The sequence below is a fragment of the Astatotilapia calliptera genome, chromosome 2, assembly GCF_900246225.1.
Source record: "Astatotilapia calliptera chromosome 2, fAstCal1.2, whole genome shotgun sequence".
NCBI classification, from domain to species: Eukaryota; Metazoa; Chordata; class Actinopteri; order Cichliformes; family Cichlidae; genus Astatotilapia; species Astatotilapia calliptera.
The window spans coordinates 6,520,472-6,539,059 of NC_039303.1; the positions used below are offsets into that span (position 1 = coordinate 6,520,472).

An 18,588-nucleotide genomic window follows, 5' to 3' on the forward strand; every position below is an offset into this window, starting at 1 on the left:
GAAATTTAGAGTTTTTGGTCTACAGTAGTGAGAAAATTTTTCAAAGGTCTGTATAGAGTCCAGGAAAAAAAGGCGGGGGTGTAATTAGCAGCCAGGTGCTGCTAATCAGAGGCACTTGATTGACTGATCATCAGCAAGTGTGAGCACCTCTGGAAAAGCAGAAATTTAGGTCGTTTGGTGGTCTGGAGGACTCAGGTGTGTGTCAACACAATTTTCCAAGGAATGAACGTCTCTGCAAATCCACCCGAAGGTCAGAATGTGCCAAGTGAAACTTTGAAGAATTATAAATGAATCCCAAGCACTGCATCTCAGACTATACAGGCCACAGTTAACATAAGAAAACTAAAGTTTGTGATAGTAAAAATACAAAAAGACTTAACAAGTATGGATTGTTTGTTACGAGGGGAAAACCTCTCGTTGCAACAAAAGCATGGCAGCACATCTTAGGTTAGGCTACAAGAGCTGTGCATAAACAGAAGCCAACAAACCTCGATGAACTAAAGAAATGTTGTAAAGAAGAGTGGGCCAAAATTCCTCCACAATGTCTTGAGAGACTGGTAGTCCTGCAGAAAAGGATGACTTCAAGTTACTGCTGCTGAAAGCAGTTCTACAAGCTACTGACTCATGGGGTGTGCTTAGTTTTTCACAGGCCTGCATGGAGTCATGGGAAAATGTTTTCTTTTTGGTTTTCTCCCACATGATTCTATATTACATCCTCTTTCATCTGTTGTTTCATAATGCCAGTCATACTAGCCATCATATGACATTTGGAACCTGTTTTTGTTTATGCATATAGATGTGGGGGGGTTCTGCTGGGTTATATTGTAAGAACCACAAAACTATTTAAGTTAATTAAAACCTCTGCAAATGTAAAGGTTGAAAACATTGAATATTAGAAGACGGGGACAAATTTAATTGATTACTTTATGATAACAATAAAATAGTCACATAAAGATCTGTTAAAAGCACATTGTGAAGGATGTACATGTCTGTTCATGGCTGGATGGAGATGTGTGAGGACAGTTGGCTGTAAGCCTGATCCTCCCTGACAGCACACCCACTATGATTTCACTTCTGGTTCATTGTCTTCAATAACTCCCTTAAGTCGCACAGAGGTCGTTGAGTGAATTGTCAGCAGTTTTCCTCGCTTGCCTTAAAGTTTTTATCAATAGAATTGATATTTGGCTTTGTCTTGTCCACATAATGATTTCTCCGTTGGCTTGATATAATTGTGGTGATGATCCATTTTGATGCTGGATTGAGGGCAGTGCAGACCTGCCAGGTGCACGCTACGCTGCCCCCCCTCTTTCTCTCCTCCAAGTGTCTCTTTGATGCCTTTCCTAAACTCCTCTGCTGTCTCTCCTTTGTTCCTCTCGCAGAGCAATTACTGGAGTTCATGCATCAACTGCCAGCATTTGCCAACATGACCATGTCAGTGAGGAGGGAACTCTGCGCTGTCATGGTTTTCGCTGTGGTCGAACGCGCCGGCACCATCGTTCTCAATGATGGAGAAGAGGTGTGTGTTGGTGCATACTCATGCACACGTAAATCCTGTCTTGTGATTGTTAAATTTAATTCATATATGTGTGCGTGCGTGCATGTGTGTGGGTACTGAACCTTAGTCTCACCTCTTCACACCAATGAATCTTTCTTCGTCCATTTGATATTTTTTCTGCTCTATTAAACTTGAATAGTGGGCATTGCTTATCGACGGGTCTTTCTAGGATCCTTTAGGCGTCCAAAGCAGGCCTCAGTTGTTTCATCTCTCTGTTCAGGACGCTGTTTCAGTGGCAGTTTGCTTCTTTCGATGTAATACAGCCATACAATAGGATGCCTTTAAGGCTAGCCACATTAGTAAATGTCCAGTCATAAATAATTTAAGGTTCATTGAGTGCATTGTTGCTGTCAGGGTTAAGGAAACCACAATGGCAGCTTTTCAGAAAATCCTGAAAATACTCTTATTATTGTTATTAAACCTAAATGTGCCCCTACTAATAATACTTTGAAACTCCTTTTTTCTTACTTAAGTCTTGTTTTTTTTCCTGGGCAGCACCAACAGCCTCTTGCTTTTGCTGTATTCCTCTCAGGAAAATAAGAAACCATCTGTTAGTGCAACTGTCCCCTTGTAGTCGCTACATATGGTTCTTTTTGATAAATAACTTTGACTCATTAAAGGACACCAGCTGTTGGGAATGTTACTATACTGAAGTTAATCTGATGTGTGAAGCTGTTAGTGTATTAGTTTTTTGTTTTCTTTCTTTCTTTTTTATTTATTTATTTTTGATCTGACCTCTGTGATTGTTTTTATGGCTCCAGCTGGACTCATGGTCGGTGATCCTGAACGGTTCGGTGGAGGTGACGTACCCTGACAGCCGGACAGAAATCCTGTGCATGGGAAATAGTTTTGGGGTGTCACCAACCATGGAGAAAGAATACATGAAAGGTGTCATGAAGACCAAAGTAGACGACTGCCAGGTAAGAGCCTCACTTTAAGTACTCCTGCTCTAGGTGTTGGTCAAATGTATTGCCTGGGTTTACAGGTCAGTTTCTTCTGCATCATTTCCATGTGACAAACATGGGTACAAACCCTGCCATGTTCAGTTTTTAAATCCCACTGTGACCCACTTGTGCTGAAAGTGTTTGCACTCGTGACACCTAAAGTTGCTGCAGGCAATAGCATCCTTTTAAATGTGCGGAGCAGCTATTATGAAAGAAAATAGGCCAGCTCATGAAAAGAGGAAGATCATAAGGTTTTCTTCTAACTCTGAGCTAAAGTTGGTGGCTGGGGTGTAAAAAATTGTTCCCATTATCTTATTTTTATATATTCATTTGGTTGCTATGCCATCAGATGTTATAGGTTATATTACTTTAACACTTTATCTTCCAGTTATTGTGTTTGAATACTATTAAGCATATATAATTAATGTAAATTTACAAGTTTCTTTCAGTCATCCACTAATTTGAGTTTCTCTGTTGTGTCCAGTTTGTGTGTATAGCCCAGCAGGACTACTGCTGCATCCTCAACCAGGTGGAGAAGAACATGCAGAAGGTTGAGGAGGAAGGAGAAATTGTTATGGTGAAGGAACACCGTGAACTCGACCGCACCGGCACCAGGAAAGGGCACATTGTCATCAAGGTAACCATTAAAAATCAATTAATCTACGCTTCTTTAAACCCCATAATCTCAAAAAAAGAAGTCCATTAGATGATGGCCTTATTTCACACTTGATTTATGACCTCAGTAAACCCAGTGAGCCGTATGTACTTGATGCTAGTTTTAAGGCTTTTTAATAAAGCAGGAGTTCCATCTAGTACATGGTTCCATATAGAGTAAAGCAGGCTAGCATTTCAGTTGCAGTTGCAGTCATCTTAAGGATCTGCCACTCACTTGTAATGTCTTTCTGTTAAACATCAGGGCACACCGGAGCGTCTCACCATGCACCTCGTAGAGGAGCACTCAGTGGTGGACCCTACATACATCGAGGACTTCCTGTTGACCTACAGGACCTTCCTCTCAAGCCCCATGGTCGTGGGCAAGAAGCTCCTGGAGTGGTTCCATGACCCAAGTCTCAGGGACAAGGTATGATCAGCAGGACTCTGGTATATCTGTTCAGATACACTTTAGGCAGCTAGACTTTGTCCATTTACTCACAGACGTGGTGTAAATTTATCTTGTTTCACAGAATTCTGAAAGACTTGAATGTACTTCAGACATGTTGGATTCACATACATAAAATCCTCAGACATACTTGACTTTTGAACTTGTATTTAATTAGTTGTCAGTAGGTTTAGAGTACAAACAGTTCTACACTCATTCCTCATGAAATCTTTGGACATGACTGAGTGTGTGCATGTCGATCATGTGATCTCTCCAGGTTACACGGGTAGTCTTGCTGTGGGTAAACAATCACTTCAATGACTTTGAAGGTGACCCTGCCATGACTCGCTTTCTGGAAGAGTTTGAAAACAATCTGGAAAAAGAAGTAAGTGTAAAATATAAAGAAATGTGGAAAAAATGTTTAATTCAGATTTCTAATTCATTGTCCTCATTGTGTTTCTTTAAGAAAATGTGTGGGCACCTAAGACTGTTAAACATAGCATGTGCTGCTAAAGCCAAGCCACGGCTGGTGACACTAACCAAGCCATCCAGGGACTCTCCACTGGCATTCAGCCTTCTCGGAGGTCAGGAGAAAGGTTTCCGCATCTTCATCGATGCTGTGGAGCCTGGAAGCAAAGCAGCAGAAGCTGGCCTTAAGCGTGGAGATCAAGTGAGTTGGTTCTCTCCCTCTTCTAACGTCACCAACATCATACACTTTAAATTTTGAGCAGAACATTTCCTGGTAGTGCCGTTTTTATTCAAAGCTCATTTAGCTGCAGAACACTTTTTCTCTGTAGGCTACAGCTGTGCAGACTAACACTTCAATTTTCCTGTTTAAGTAAATTTTTGTTGTGAAATTGGTTTTACATTTTGCTCTAACTAGCATTAAAAGGCCTCTTCTGAAAGTCTCAAATTGAACTTGCCAGTAGCTCTGGGCACCCTGTGTTGGCTTTTTTTCCTCACAACTTGACTGCTCAACTATTTTCACACTCTGCAGTCCTTAGGGCTTTAAGCAAAGTCCCTTAATCCTTGAAACCATCTTGAGAGCGTCTGGATGCGAGTTAAGCCCTCTTGACTCCAAACATCCCCTGCAGCTGTTTCCTCAAAAGGAAGCAGAGAAACTGACATCCATAAGGAAACATTCTCTCTCTCATATATTCTTCATACTTTCTTTTTTATACAGCTGTAGTTAATGTCATCATTCACCCAGTACCTGCTCTTTCAGAGCTTTAGTATTAATCTTATTGGTTTTTATCATCTTCTCAGTAGTGAACTCGCTAATCACTCCTGATCCTAAAAGAGTAGTTTGACTTTGAAAAAGTAAGCATTTACTGGCCTCACAAGAGCAGATGATGGCCTGTGTGTCCATTACGGTTAAAGGCGACTTCCTCTTCTGCCAAAGAGGAAGTGGCAGCTCAGTTAGATGATCGCATTTAAATGCAAATATCCGGCACCTATACAATGGTCAGGTTATGAAGACAAAGACGGGGCTATTTGGAAATGAAAAGGAAGAGTCCTATTAATGTCAAAACCATATGTTGATGATATTTATATCCTGTAGAACATGCATGAGCTTGGGAGTTTAAGGCCTCTTTATTATCTAGTTAAACTGCATAGTTCAGAGATTAATATTTGCAGTGATATAACGCGGCCTGCAAATTGGCCTGATGTGGTGATAACAGATGAGTTTTAGTACTTCCTGTGCTGGAGTTCTGTCAGAATTTAAAAGGCACTCTGTGGTCAAATGATGTTCTTGTGTTTTAAATCCATGGGCCAGATATGATCATCAAACACAGCAGGAGGTTGGATTTTTAATAATTATGCATAAGGTGCTAATTTAGACATGATTCTTTTTCTAACAAGGAGCTGGCAGTGTGTTCAATTCATTATTTTTGCTCTTCTTGTTGTCAACAAAAGAATGCAAAATGTCAAGGTCCCAGTTTTGGAGCCACAACATAATTTTTGTGTTTCTTTATGGGTTAGAAAAAGAGGACGCTATTGACATCATCAGCTCTATTGTTTTTCCTCAGTCTGTTCTCGATCAGATGTATAACCCTTTAAGTTGCTTAAAATTGTGCTCATGGCTTTCTTCGTCTTTCCTGCAGATCTTGGAGGTCAATGGACAGAATTTTGAGAATGTCCAGCTCAGCAAAGCTAATGAGATTCTGAAGAACAACACCCATTTGTCCATAACTGTGAAGACAAACCTTTTAGGTAAAGCATATTATAAGTTATGATATCTTGTCAACATCCACCAAATCACTGGTGATCCTATGACGATTAGAGAGAGAGTTATAGTTATGTCAACAGCAATCACTTGTTTTTGTTGACTTGTCCAAATGTTAAAGCTTATTACTGAACAAAAAGCATGTGGATAAACTAATAAAAAGGTTAAGATCTGAGAGTAGATGTAGGAATACTACAGTGTCTTTAATGACCCTTTTCTTTCCTTTTACATTAACACCTGTCTAGTGTTTAAAGAGCTGCTAACAAGGCCAGAACACGACCATGATTTGGATTGTGAGGAGGAACATGATCGAAAGAATGGGGCACCCCACCTTCCAAAGATTGGGGACATTAAGAAGGCCAGTCGCTACTCGATCCCCGACCTGGCGGTGGATGTGGAGCAGGTGATGAGTCTGGAAAAGGTCAGCAAGAAAGCAAAGACCAACACAGTGGGAGGACGCAACAAGCTGAAGAAAATCTTTGATAAGACGCTCACCAGCATCCTGCCCCCTAAACCATACAAGTAAGAAGACCTCATTACTTTTAACTGTCACGACTTAATTACCAATAAAAGCAGCTTTGCATGTCTAGATTTCAGTGAGAAATAAATATTTAGGACTCTGTGCAGCATTTATATTCAGTAGACTCTGAACTCTGTGATTTTAATATCAATAGGAAATCAAAGCCTCTTGATTGGAGCTGATTAGATGCAGAAACTTAGTTTCTGATTTTTCCTGACACTTTGACATGTTGCTCTGAACGATTATGCAACGTGCACCTGCATTTTTATCAGTCTGCCAATCAAATGCAAGGGTGAATCAGAATTACTTTGAAATGCCGCAGATAAGAAAGAAAAGGTATTTGTTCATATAAATTTAGTTCCTAATGAGAGCAGGTGTCCATTTCCCACAGGGCACCATTGAAAACGTCTTTTAGCTGAGCCATATATAACCTTTGCTTTCACTGCTGTGAAACTCCAGGATAATTAACATGGACTACATCATATGGACTGCACAGCCAAATGTGTTTCCATCCTCCTTCTCTTCCAAACACAAATATCGCCCTCTGCCTGTTGTTGACAGAACTGCTATCTATAACAGACTCCCCTCTGCTCGCCCTCTCGTTTCCATAGCGACGTTTGCGTGGGCCAATCACAGGATGACAGCATAGTGGGAATGAAGCAGTCCAAACAGATCCCACCAGCTCTGCCAGTCAGCGGAAACCTCTCGTCGTCAAACCCAGACCTCCTGCAGTCACACCACCGCATCCTCGACTTCAACAACCAGCCTGGTGTGTATTTAACCACTACATGGAGCTCGGGAAGTTTGTGGCATCAACACATTTAGAATGTTCAAAAATACTCTGCCATTATGTCATTTGTGGGGAACAAACAAAGAACCGCTCACTCAAATGGCGTCAGATGACTAAACATAATAAAATAGCTACCTAAACAGTTGTTCCTCCACTGCTCACGCATAGCACAAAATAAACAAGAAAAATGCAGTAATATGGTCTTTATATTAACTTCTGTCCATTATGTTGTTTATATCCTTTCAGTCCCATTGATAATGAGTAAGTATCGTCTCTCCTTGTGATCCTGCTTCTCCTGGAAAAATCATATCTTTGGCAGTGCTTTCAACCTTTATGTCAGACTTATAGACATTAATCTGTTAGAGTGCAGTCGCTTAATCTGGAGTCATAGTAGTACAAAGCTAATTCAGTAAAACAGCAGTGCAATTTTATATTTCCTCTGGGCTCATGGAGATTTATCTGATCTGCAAGATGCTGGTTTGGCTTTTGCGGGCGTGGGATTGGTGATAAGCTCTTGATAAAGCTTGACAGTCAATCAGTTAATCAATCACTGTTTCTTAATCGGATTCAAGCTCTTCAGATTTCAGGAGACTGATGGTAACATATACCACAATTACCATTGTTTGTCTCTCCCAGATATGTCAGACCAGGTGTTGCGAGTCTTCAAGGCGGACCAGCAGTCTCGGTATATTATGATCGGGAAGGACACAACCGCTAAAGAAGTGGTGGCCCAGGCTATCAGGGAGTTCGCCCTGACTGCTGCACCGGAGGCTTATTCGCTGTGCGAGGTGTCTGTCACACCTGAGGGCGTCATCAAGCAGAGACGGTTACCGGATCAGCTTTCTAAGCTAGCCGACAGGATTCAGCTGAGCGGCAGGTAATGACTTCTTTATCTTGATGTTCAAACTGCAACATCAAAAGTAAAGAGTAGGAATAAAGACGGGTTTGAAAAGACCAGTTCCACCATTCCTTGCTTGTCTCCTTTACATGGATGGTGATGTGCAGTATAGTTTTTATTGCCGTTTAAGTAGGACAAAACATCTTAAATCCAAGAAACCATCCTTATTAAAGAAAGGATAAATAAGAATGAATTGGGATGGAGTGATTGACCTCAGTTCATCTTTTCAAGATCCCAGTGGATTAAAACTCATTGTTTTATCAACAGCATTAAAAAATCCTAAGCTTTTTACAGTCCGAGCAGAAAATTCTCATAGATACAGAGAGAAAAAATGGCAAATGTTTAACCAGTATTTTGCAATCCATCTTCCTCCATCAGATACTACTTAAAGAGCAACATGGAGACAGAGACGTTATGTTCCGATGAGGATGCCCAGGACCTCCTTCGAGAAGGACAGATTTCTTTGTTACAGCTCAGCACCGTGGAGGTGGCCACACAACTCTCCATGCGGGCCTTTGAACTTTTCTGCGCCATCGAGCCCACCGAATACATTGATGACCTTTTTAAGCTGCGCTCAAAGACCGGCTCTGTCAGCCTCAAGCGCTTCGAGGAGGCAATTAACCACGAGACCTTCTGGGTGGCCACTGAGGTTACGCGGGAACCGAACCAGCTAAAACGCATGAAGATCATCAAGCACTTCATCAAGATAGCCCTGCACTGTCGCGAGTGCAAGAACTTTAGCTCCATGTTCGCAATCATCAGGTGGGACAATGAATGTGCAATAAACTGATTTCTTTTACATTTTGGGTCATATTTTTAAGTCATATTAATATAGAGAAGTTCTTCTGTGTTGTGATGTCTGTACAAATTGTTGTACTGATTATATATTCACTGCCACGGCTTTCCCTATAGTGGTCTGAACCTGGCTCCAGTCTCCAGACTAAGAGGCACATGGGAGAAGTTGCCAAGCAAATATGAGAAACTGTTCGGGGACCTGCAGGACCTCTTCGACCCTTCAAGAAACATGGCCAAGTACAGGAATGTCCTCAGCAATCAAAACCTCCAGCCACCAATCATCCCCCTGTTCCCTGTCATCAAGAAGGACCTCACCTTTCTACATGAAGGTAAAACAAAATGAAACGACCGACTTTATAAAATAATTATGGATTCAATTTTTTGTGATTGGCAGTATTTTTGCAAAGTTCCTGTGTGGCAGATTTACTCTAGTGTTTTTACATTATTTTATATCTGTTTAGCTCAGATCTTTCACTCGGTAAACATTACTATATTAGACACTACACAACACACACAGCTGCAGATTCTGCACAATTTTTCTGAAAAGAGTCAGTGTTGCCAGATAGTTTCCAGCTCAAAATCTATTCAAAAACTGCCAATATGCACACAGGCCCACAGAGTTTAATCACCACTGCACTGCATCAGATTCAAGAGCAGTGCACACTAGCGCTCAATCATACACAAAACAAAAAACTATTCTTACTATCGGTTTGCAGGCAAACACTTTTGCATTATCACCTATCATTTAAAAGCAAACTAAATAACAATCCATTTTGCAAAGTCGAACACCCAGGCATGCACACACATACAACCCATTTATATACTATATATATTTCTAATCTTAAAAAGTGTGTATTGTTATTGAAATACAGGACAACTGGCTGTTTTTCATGTAAGCTTTTCTCAATGTGAAAGCCAACTATAAGTAGGTAACTGCTTCTTGGTTTCAGTGTGGTTCTTTAAATATTGCAGTTAGCTTTCCTATCATCTGCTATACATGGAATTATCCATAACTTTAAGTTTACCTCTCTGACCAACTTCTTTATGTACAGACCACCAGTGATCTCAAAACAAATTGTGTTGATTTGCTGTATAAATGCAGTAACCACAAACAGAATCTAATTGTTTCAAGGGGTAAAAATGCTTCACGGTTAGCCATATTTATCTCCGTAGTCCTCTGTCACTTGCTGTAGTTTTTAAACTCTGTAATTGATCTTTTTTTTTCTTTGGCTTTTTCAGGCAATGACTCTAAAGTGGACGGCCTGGTGAACTTTGAAAAGCTGCGGATGATTGCCAAAGAAATTCGCCATGTTGGTCGCATGGCGTCTGTCAACATGGACCCAGCCCTTATGTTCCGAACAAGGTAAGATATTTAGGAAACAAAGTTAGATCTTTAGATTCTTAAGGACCCTTCACTCTCCCTGTAGGACCAGCCGGCACTACGCTGACTAACCAGCTCTGTGGGGTTAGCCGGTTCACGTAGATTGAGTCCAATTCCTGCCTCACGCTTTTCCTTTAAGCAGCTGTTCTCTTTGACAACTGCTTCGTCTAGCAACTGTTTCCTTGTACACATTGTTGGCATAAGATGTGCTCAGTGCTTCTGTGAAAGTCTCTTTGTCTAATCATGTCTCCTCTTAGTTGAGTGTTACCATTTGATTTCCTTTCTGCTGACTTTCATGTGGGTCTGTTGGTGAAATTGCTTCTCTTTGGTGATCTTGGTGGTCTTTCCTGTCCTAAGCTTTGTCTCCTCTCTCTCTTTCAACTCATCCACCCTTTGCCCTCCATGCTTCTCTGCTCATGGCACACACCCTCTAGGAAGAAGAAATGGAGAAGTTTAGGGTAAGTTTGGTGACCCTACAACCTTTGCCCTCTCTGCACCATGCACCCTTTTTTTCCCCTGCAGATTTGCCTGCTTTTTTGAGTTAAATCCGTTTTGAGTTAAATCCTTCTAACTCTGCTTGACGCTAACCTATGGATATTCAGTGGAACAAAGGTCACATATGCCAACATGAGGTTATAGTGAATTATTTGAGAATCAGTAAATAATGGGAATAATTGGAATACTGTTTACGACATGAGATAAACACACGCGTGACAAATAAAAGGATTATATCCAGCTTCCAAGTAGCAAATGCGACCTTTTTCTGATATGTTGTTTCCCAACATAATGCATGCAGCTTCTGTTTTAAAGTTTTGCCTGTCTTTGATGGTCGATCTGCTTATCAAAGCTCCAAACAGCCAGAGATTCTGGAACTGAAATACTCTGCAACATGCTTTACATTCTTGTGGTCAAATGGGACACCATTGTGCACAGCCAACATTTAATGGGAAACATGCAGATTTACATTTCATTCACTCAAAAACAAAAGAAAGCAGTTTGACATCTGCAGCTCATGATTAGCACCTTAATCTCGTAAATACAACATCCATGCCTTGTAGCTGTGAGATTGTCTCGTAATAATATCTCTAAAATGTGGTTTGTTGTTGTTATAAGGTACTACTTGAAAATTTTTATTGAAACGTGATAAATTTGTTTCCACCATCGAGAACAAATGTGGCTTCTCATTGACTAACACCACAGGCGACTGCCAGGGTGCTGTTTGGCTGAGACCATGTGCAAAAAAACATGCTTTCACTACTACTACTACTACTACCAGCTCTGACTCAAACCACAGAAATGTAAACTATGACTGCACTACACTAGCCCCTCTTTCTACTGCCCTGTTGTTTGACTGCAGCCGTCATCGCTCAACCTCTCCCTCTGCCGTCTGGAATGTCTGGAATGTTTTGGAGTTGGGAGAAATGACTAAAGCTGGTCTCTGCATGTTCGAGTTTTAAATACCACACTCCCTATGTAGCCTCATAGTGTCAAATATACAGTTTTACTTCAAAATCAAGTCATTTACAGTCTGAAGCCACACCTTTTTTTTGTCTTCTTGTTTGTGCGTCTCTGTTCCTCTCTATGTTCATGTGCACAAGCAGGTCGCTAAGTCAGGGTAGCGCCAACGCCGCCGTGCTTGACGTCACACAGACAGGTGGGCACAAGAAGCGGGTGCGACGCAGTTCCTTCCTAAACGCCAAAAAGCTTTACGAGGATGCCCAGATGGCTAGGAAGGTCAAACAGTACCTGTCCAACCTCAGCCTGGAAACGAATGAGGAGAGTCTTCAGACACTCTCCCTACAGTGTGAACCCTCCATTAGCACATGTGAGTTTGTTGCAGTTTTTCTTCTTTCTTTCAGTTTTTGGGGTTTGGGGAGTTTAATAGGGAAAAATATGAAGTTACAAAAGATCGAAGCTTGAGCGCAATTCTCCTGAGACATACTCATACCCTCACACATACTTCACTGCTCAGAATCAGATCCTCAAGGACTCACTGGCATGAAATAAAAATCTGAGTTACTTAGCCAATTTCCTCATTGTTGATGCCAAACCTCCTTTGTTGTCATTGCACTGGGGAGTAGTGGTCAGAGAGACTCTGTGAGCCGTGCAGCTCAGTTTTGATCGATACAAAAGTCTTAAGAGCAAATTTCTTCCTTCTAAGCCCTTTTTAACACAATTACCTATTAAATGTAACTTAAAGTATATCTATACAGAATACTTACTTATTTCCCACTACTCAGTGCCCAAAAATGCAGGTGGGAAACGACCAGACACTTCTCCAGTTGTGCCCAGAGCTGCGAGTCAACAAAGGGGTCAGCTGGCCAAAGGAAACCAAGCTCTCCAGGTCCCCGCTGTGGCCCTTTACCCATCTCGAAAGAAAGTGCAAGTCAAGGATCTGCCACCATTCGGTAAGATGAAGATTACACATAACCGTCAGTATTCAAGTATCATTTGAGTTTAATGGTATTTCCCCCTCCCATCATTGAGAGAATAGGATACGTGTTATTCTAGAATAAAGCTTTATGATTGTGAACATTCATTGGATAGTTATGAAGGTAAAATTCTTGGGATGTGAATCTTTTTATTTTTTAATTGGTTTAGCTTTCCGTACAGGTGGATACAGTAATGGTGCATGATTGCATGAACAGCATTCTGTATAGATCTTCTGTTCCCTTGTCCTTGTACATGCTCCTATTACCTTGTCCTCCTCATCTTTTTATTTGCAGACAATGGCTGATTCAGCTTCTTTGTGACAGTGCTGCCACCAAGAGGCTGGCTGGCAATAAACAAATGCAAAAAAATCCCAGACAATGCTGCTTAGCGTCCCAGCACCCTTGGGGTCTGGCAGTGTTCCTCATGTTAATTCTGCTCATCTTTTTGCAAATGTCCACAGGCACCAGTTCCCCGCAGTCTCTGAAGAAGATCCTCGCTCTTTCAGAGGAGGGGAGCGAAAGACACCGGAGGCAGCCAGAGGACACCATGTCCAATGCCTCCTCCCAGCTCTCCTCCCCTCCCACCTCCCCCCAGAGCTCGCCCAAGAAGGGTAAGCCAATAATCCTCCCTCCCTCTGACACCACTCTCCAGACTGCAGTCATGGTGAGCTACAATTGCCACCTAGTGGCTGCCGCTATGTACTGCACGATGGCTCTCATTGTTCAGAGTATGAGAGACCAATATGATATTAAAGTTGACAGATGATGCGTGAATAAGAGTTGATTTATACTATAAAACAGATACTGTATGGATTTAATTTAGTCAGCCAGGTTTAAGTTGTGTAAAAACAGAGATAAGCACTTAGAATTTGAATGCTTTTCTCATAATCACGCACTACTTTTACCAATGACTATGAATTAAAAACTGTAAATTCTGATCTACTGCAAGTACATAAATGTATCGTCTTCCACTTCTTCCTCGCTCCTCCAGGTTACAACAGGATGGGAGACACCTACTCAGACTCTGGTCACAGTGAGATCTCCTCTCGCTCCAGTCTCGTTAGTAACTCCTCTTTCGACATGGCCCAGGAGGAGAGGAGACTTCGTCACTCCGGAGTAGTCGGGGATTCTCACATTGGAGGATCAAGGCTGGAACGAAGAGCCACAACTGACCCCGATCAGTACAGTCTTGGGTAGGATTACTGAGAACTTGATAAGTGAATCATTGTTTTGTTTTTTTTTCCCTTCTGAGGTGAAGCATCGTCATCTTTTATTCTTTTTTTAAACATCATATCCTAGGTCATATTCATCAATGCAGGACTGTCGGGGCATTTATGCTGGCGGCCATACAGTACTCTCCTCACCCAGTTCAGAGGAACTGACTCAGGATCAGGGAGACCGTGTTTCCCTCGACGCTGCAGACAGCGGCCGCGGTTCTTGGACATCCTGTTCCTCTGGCTCCCACGATAATATCCAGACGATGCAGCAAGGACGTAGTTGGGAAACTTTGGCCTTTGGCGGTGGTGGAAGTGGAGGCGGCATTGGAGGGCTCCCTCCTGGCGGGCCAGATGCCATATTAGGGGGATCAGCTGCACTGTGGGCAGCACAGGCAAGGGGGAGCTGGGCATCTGCCAGCTCCTCCTCGTCCTCAGCAGCATACTGGGGGGAGGACTCCGAGGGGGATACCGGCACCATAAAGAGGAGAGGAGGAAAGGACGTCAGCACCGACCCAGAAACAAGTAGCATCACATCCACCGGGTCAGAGGAGGCAAAGCAGCTCGGCCGACCATCTCCATCACCCATCACTGTCGGAAATAAAGGCGGCCTTTGTAAGTGACTGCTAAGTTTTTGTTTTGTTTTTTTATGCACCATTACGAGTCGGACTGTTTACTGACTTGATTGCAGTGACTTTCTAAAGTCTTTGTTACCTCACAGTCATGAGGAGACTCCTCAAGTTTGTGCACCTCACAAAGAAACCTACACGTACCTGCTATATAACACATTTTAGACCTAAAATAATGTACAGATTTCAGTGGTGCTGAATTCTTTCCTGGCATGTCCTAATATAAATATTAAACATTATACATTCATCCTGCAGCAGCTCAGTGTCTCATTATTGCGGCCTGCCCCACAGTTTGAGAAACATTGGATTAAACAAACAAATGTCTTTGTGGCTTTAGTTTGTAATCCAGCTCATTTTAACCAATGATGTTTGGGCAGGCTGTGGTTGTCCCTGCAAAGACCAAGAGGGAAATGTATCTGGAAACCATCAGCTAGCATTTTGCTTTTCACAGTTTTGTTGTTCATTCCTGAACAGTGACTCGGGTCCAGAATTTTGGCCGCGATGTCCACTGGCTGCGCTGAATGGGGCCCAAATATCAGTCAACCCACAGGCCAAATCATTAGAGGATAGCTGTTGGGTTCCCAGATTGCTTCTCATTTAACTCTTGGCAAAAAAAAAGAATGAAATGGGCATTGATCCCAAAATTATGAGGTAATCCTACATCCTATCGAAGGATTGTTTTTCTTCTGTGCAGCAGAGCAGTCCAGATTTGAGATGGTAACATTTAATGACAGCATCTTTAAATGTTGCATCTCATCCTTTTTTTCCCTTAATTTTTGATTTGTCATCTTCTGCTGTCGCTGCCAAAAAAGCTTCATAAAACACATCATCACGTGTCTCTCTTTTGTATCCCCTCAGCCCGAAAAGAGGGCCGTTACCGTGAGCCTCCCCCGACTCCCCCCGGCTACACTGCCTTGACCATCTCTGACCTCGCTGAGGGACAGCACTCAGCCCAGTCTGTTCCCATGTCCACAGCGACCCACTCAGGCCGGCGGCCACCAGACTACACTACGGCTCTGCAGCGCTCGCGCATGGTCACCCAGTCGCCCGACTCCCACCAGGCCCACCAGGGGGCCAAGCACCGGGCAGGCGGCCTCCACCGCACTCGCTCACCCGCCGAGGAGCAAGAGCCTGAAGAGGAAGAGGAGGGTGAGTCCTTGTCTTCCAAACTAGTCGCTCTGAGGAAGCCAGTGGCACAGCATACACCAGAGACTCCCAGACCATGACAGTGTGTGTACGGGGGTTAACAGGCAGGGCCCGACTCCCCAAGGCAGGTAAAAACTAATTTATCAGGTTGCCCCCTCCACACCAGTGAACCTGCATGTCAGCAGAGATGCATACAACCCCCACAGCACTAGTAGCACCGGTCCCACTCCAAATTCCAAAAGTCAGTGGAAATTAAATTTGATCTGGAAAGTCTTGATTTGGAGTGGGACCCTCACCTCTTACCCGCAATATGTCATCATGCATGAGTCATACTTACTGGATTAGACTCACTACTTCTCTGCCACCACGCATTCTGCTCTTCTTCTCTCACTTTCTCACACACCGTGTCCAAACAGCATTCATCAGCAGACACGGTGTTAGGATCCTCTCACCCATGCAGTCAGTGCCTGAAAACATGCACCTCCATTCACCTGCACCAGCACACCCCTGACTCGCCTGCAGTGACTCTGAACATACTGTGTGTCGTTGTAGTGGTCTGGTGTAGCGAAGAAAGATCAAAATGTGGATAGATGTGCACTTGTTAAGTAATAAATGTATAGACTAACATGAAAGGCTAGTTTAAAGAAAGGCTGATGTGCAAGCTTGAAAAAAGGTTTTAGTTTAGGTAGTTCAGTATGCCTGCCTAATAAACAGCTGTTTGTTTACACACTAAAAGCAGCCACAAAAAGAAATTTGACACGCAACATGAAAATATTTTACCAAAATTGACATTTTAGAATCTTTTTCCACCCACAAGCTGCCTGTCCTTGATTTCATCCATGATTTGATGCAAGAAATCAAGAACTGGAACTGAAACAGACCAAAACTACAAACATTTTTCCAACTTTTTGAGAGTGATGACTCAAAGAAGGCCATTGGAAGGAAAACAGTGAGAGAAACGGTAAAAAAAAATTCCTGCCGCTAATATACACAAAAAAATCCCGATGTCAACAAATCATCTCAAACCTGTTAAAAATAGATACTGCAGTGCATTTCCAGTGGAGGACATTTCCAACTGGAAGCTTAAATAAAGCACATGGAAATGTTAAAGCTGTTTTTTGGCTTCGTATGTCAGAGGTTTCAGCATCTGCAGCAAAGTGAAGTGTTGGAGTAGTGAATGTATCTGTGACATCTGCCATGCAATCTAACATGGCTCATGGCAGAGTTGGCATCAGCAAGTTGTTAATTATCTGGGCAGTATCTCAGGCAAAACTATCCGAGCACCATGCCAAATGCACTTGGAGAAAATGCTTTGAAAATCCTTTATTGCTTTACATTTCGAAAACGCCACAGTCTGCCTTCAGATGACTGAGCAGCACTGTTGTACTGCGGTGTTTGTGTCCAATCAAACAAGTTTAGTCAAGCTTTGAAAACTTCCCTCAAAAACTTCAGATTGATTTGAGTTAAAGCTGATCAGAAAAATGATGGTATTCTTTGGTAATATTGTTGGCATTACATTAAGTAAAAGCTTCCTGAGCGGTGTCTCAGGCAGGTTTTCATTCTACACATTGCCACTGCTGACCTCATTAACTCTTCAACTTTATTACATTCTAGCTCATGCATTCATTCAAGGTAACCGATGCCTATCTTTGTTTCTCTCTCCACAGAGGATGAACAGGTGTCAGCGGTTTGAGGGACAACAGTGGACATCTTTTTGCAGTAACTTGAAGTGCCCCTTGTTCAGGGTGGACAGGATTAAAGAGACAGGCAAACAGACTCATCCGTGACATAACGTGCCTGCCTCCTCCACTTGATTCTCCCTCCTTATTGGTGGATTCCTCTGCTCATCTCCCTCCTCCGCCTTAAAGCATCATGGAGGGTTGAATGACCCTGCATGCAAAAAAAAAAAAGAAAAAAAAAAAAGATAAAAATACTGTGAAGAAGAGATGGAGAGAAGGTCAAAGACGATTTAAAAAAATGCCTGGCACTTTGGAAAAAAATAAGACTGCAGAACCCTGACTGGCACTGGGTTTTGGGGGGGCTTCACCCAAGCCACAGACACACAAAACCACATAAATATTACTGTTACAAACAGGACTGACTTCTTAAGACTGCCCACCGCCGCCGCCACCAGTAACAAAATCCCAGACCTTGCTGTTGACACCACAGCATCATGACGTGTTGAGCTTCATCTGCACTTTCTCATTTTCTACTTTCTAAAAAAAAAAAAAAAAAAACAACAAAAAAACACCCAACCCAAGAACAAATAAAACTACAAAACAGACTAATGCTGAAGACGGAGAGAAACGGTTGACTTGACTCTTAATTTTCAACTCCCCACTAGATTTTTTTTTTGGTTTGTTTGAGTTTTGTTTCTTTGATTGCACTCTGGGGGACCGAAAAGAGAAATCAAGTCAGCCCATAATTTCTCTGCCTGGACTGAAATGACCCATCTGTTGCTGAGGGTTTGAACTCTGAATCCAGTATTATCTCATGTCACATATGAAAGCTAATCACTTGTTGGTTTAAATCAAAGAGCTAGGAGGAGGACTCAGGTGGGAGAACCAACGTGCACACATGCACAAACAGACAGAGACACACACACAATACATTTTGCATACCCAAGCATAAACAAAATCACAGTTTAATTCAAAAGCTAGCACTTTCAGCACAATATCAGATTTTACCAGATGCTTGCTGCCACCACCCCCCCCCCCCCCCCACCCCCACCCCCCCGGATAACAGGGTATGAGTGAAGCATATCAGCAGAGTGTGTCTGGTTATATCTCAGTCTTTGTATCATCTAGTTGCTTTGTTTTACACTGAGACTTTTGATGGCGATTATAGGAAAAGCACAGAGATGACCCACTGGGAATCACATGAGGCTTAACGGTGTTGGTCTCTACAGTGCATCAGAGGCACACAAGCGAGCTAAATCGAGAAATCTAAGAATCATAG

At 42.5% G+C, this 18,588-nt stretch overlaps 1 protein-coding gene across 13 annotated transcripts in view; it reads left to right on the forward strand.

Moving 5' to 3' along the window:
- The window catches only part of rapgef2b (Rap guanine nucleotide exchange factor 2b), a 102,650-nt gene extending 85,292 nt beyond the window's left edge, over nucleotides 1-17,358 (forward strand). For 5 of the 13 annotated variants that reach the window (XM_026182840.1, XM_026182883.1, XM_026182917.1 and 2 more), the window contains 22 exons: nucleotides 1,380-1,516; nucleotides 2,317-2,475; nucleotides 2,984-3,136; nucleotides 3,416-3,580; nucleotides 3,876-3,983; nucleotides 4,065-4,268; nucleotides 5,704-5,812; nucleotides 6,071-6,347; nucleotides 6,957-7,114; nucleotides 7,382-7,396; nucleotides 7,772-8,012; nucleotides 8,412-8,795; nucleotides 8,946-9,157; nucleotides 10,068-10,191; nucleotides 10,644-10,667; nucleotides 11,808-12,034; nucleotides 12,450-12,617; nucleotides 13,103-13,252; nucleotides 13,633-13,834; nucleotides 13,941-14,470; nucleotides 15,343-15,758; nucleotides 17,298-17,358. In XM_026182840.1, the coding sequence (XP_026038625.1) occupies nucleotides 1,380-1,516; nucleotides 2,317-2,475; nucleotides 2,984-3,136; nucleotides 3,416-3,580; nucleotides 3,876-3,983; nucleotides 4,065-4,268; nucleotides 5,704-5,812; nucleotides 6,071-6,347; nucleotides 6,957-7,114; nucleotides 7,382-7,396; nucleotides 7,772-8,012; nucleotides 8,412-8,795; nucleotides 8,946-9,157; nucleotides 10,068-10,191; nucleotides 10,644-10,667; nucleotides 11,808-12,034; nucleotides 12,450-12,617; nucleotides 13,103-13,252; nucleotides 13,633-13,834; nucleotides 13,941-14,470; nucleotides 15,343-15,710 (4,115 nt within the window). In that variant the 3' untranslated portion in view covers nucleotides 15,711-15,758; nucleotides 17,298-17,358. The remainder of the gene's footprint in view (nucleotides 1-1,379; nucleotides 1,517-2,316; nucleotides 2,476-2,983; nucleotides 3,137-3,415; nucleotides 3,581-3,875; nucleotides 3,984-4,064; nucleotides 4,269-5,703; nucleotides 5,813-6,070; nucleotides 6,348-6,956; nucleotides 7,115-7,381; nucleotides 7,397-7,771; nucleotides 8,013-8,411; nucleotides 8,796-8,945; nucleotides 9,158-10,067; nucleotides 10,192-10,643; nucleotides 10,668-11,807; nucleotides 12,035-12,449; nucleotides 12,618-13,102; nucleotides 13,253-13,632; nucleotides 13,835-13,940; nucleotides 14,471-15,342; nucleotides 15,759-17,297) is intronic. The other 8 variants (XM_026182874.1, XM_026182908.1, XM_026182941.1 and 5 more) reach the window with 6 other exon arrangements.
- Nucleotides 17,359-18,588: the final 1,230 nt, after the last annotated feature.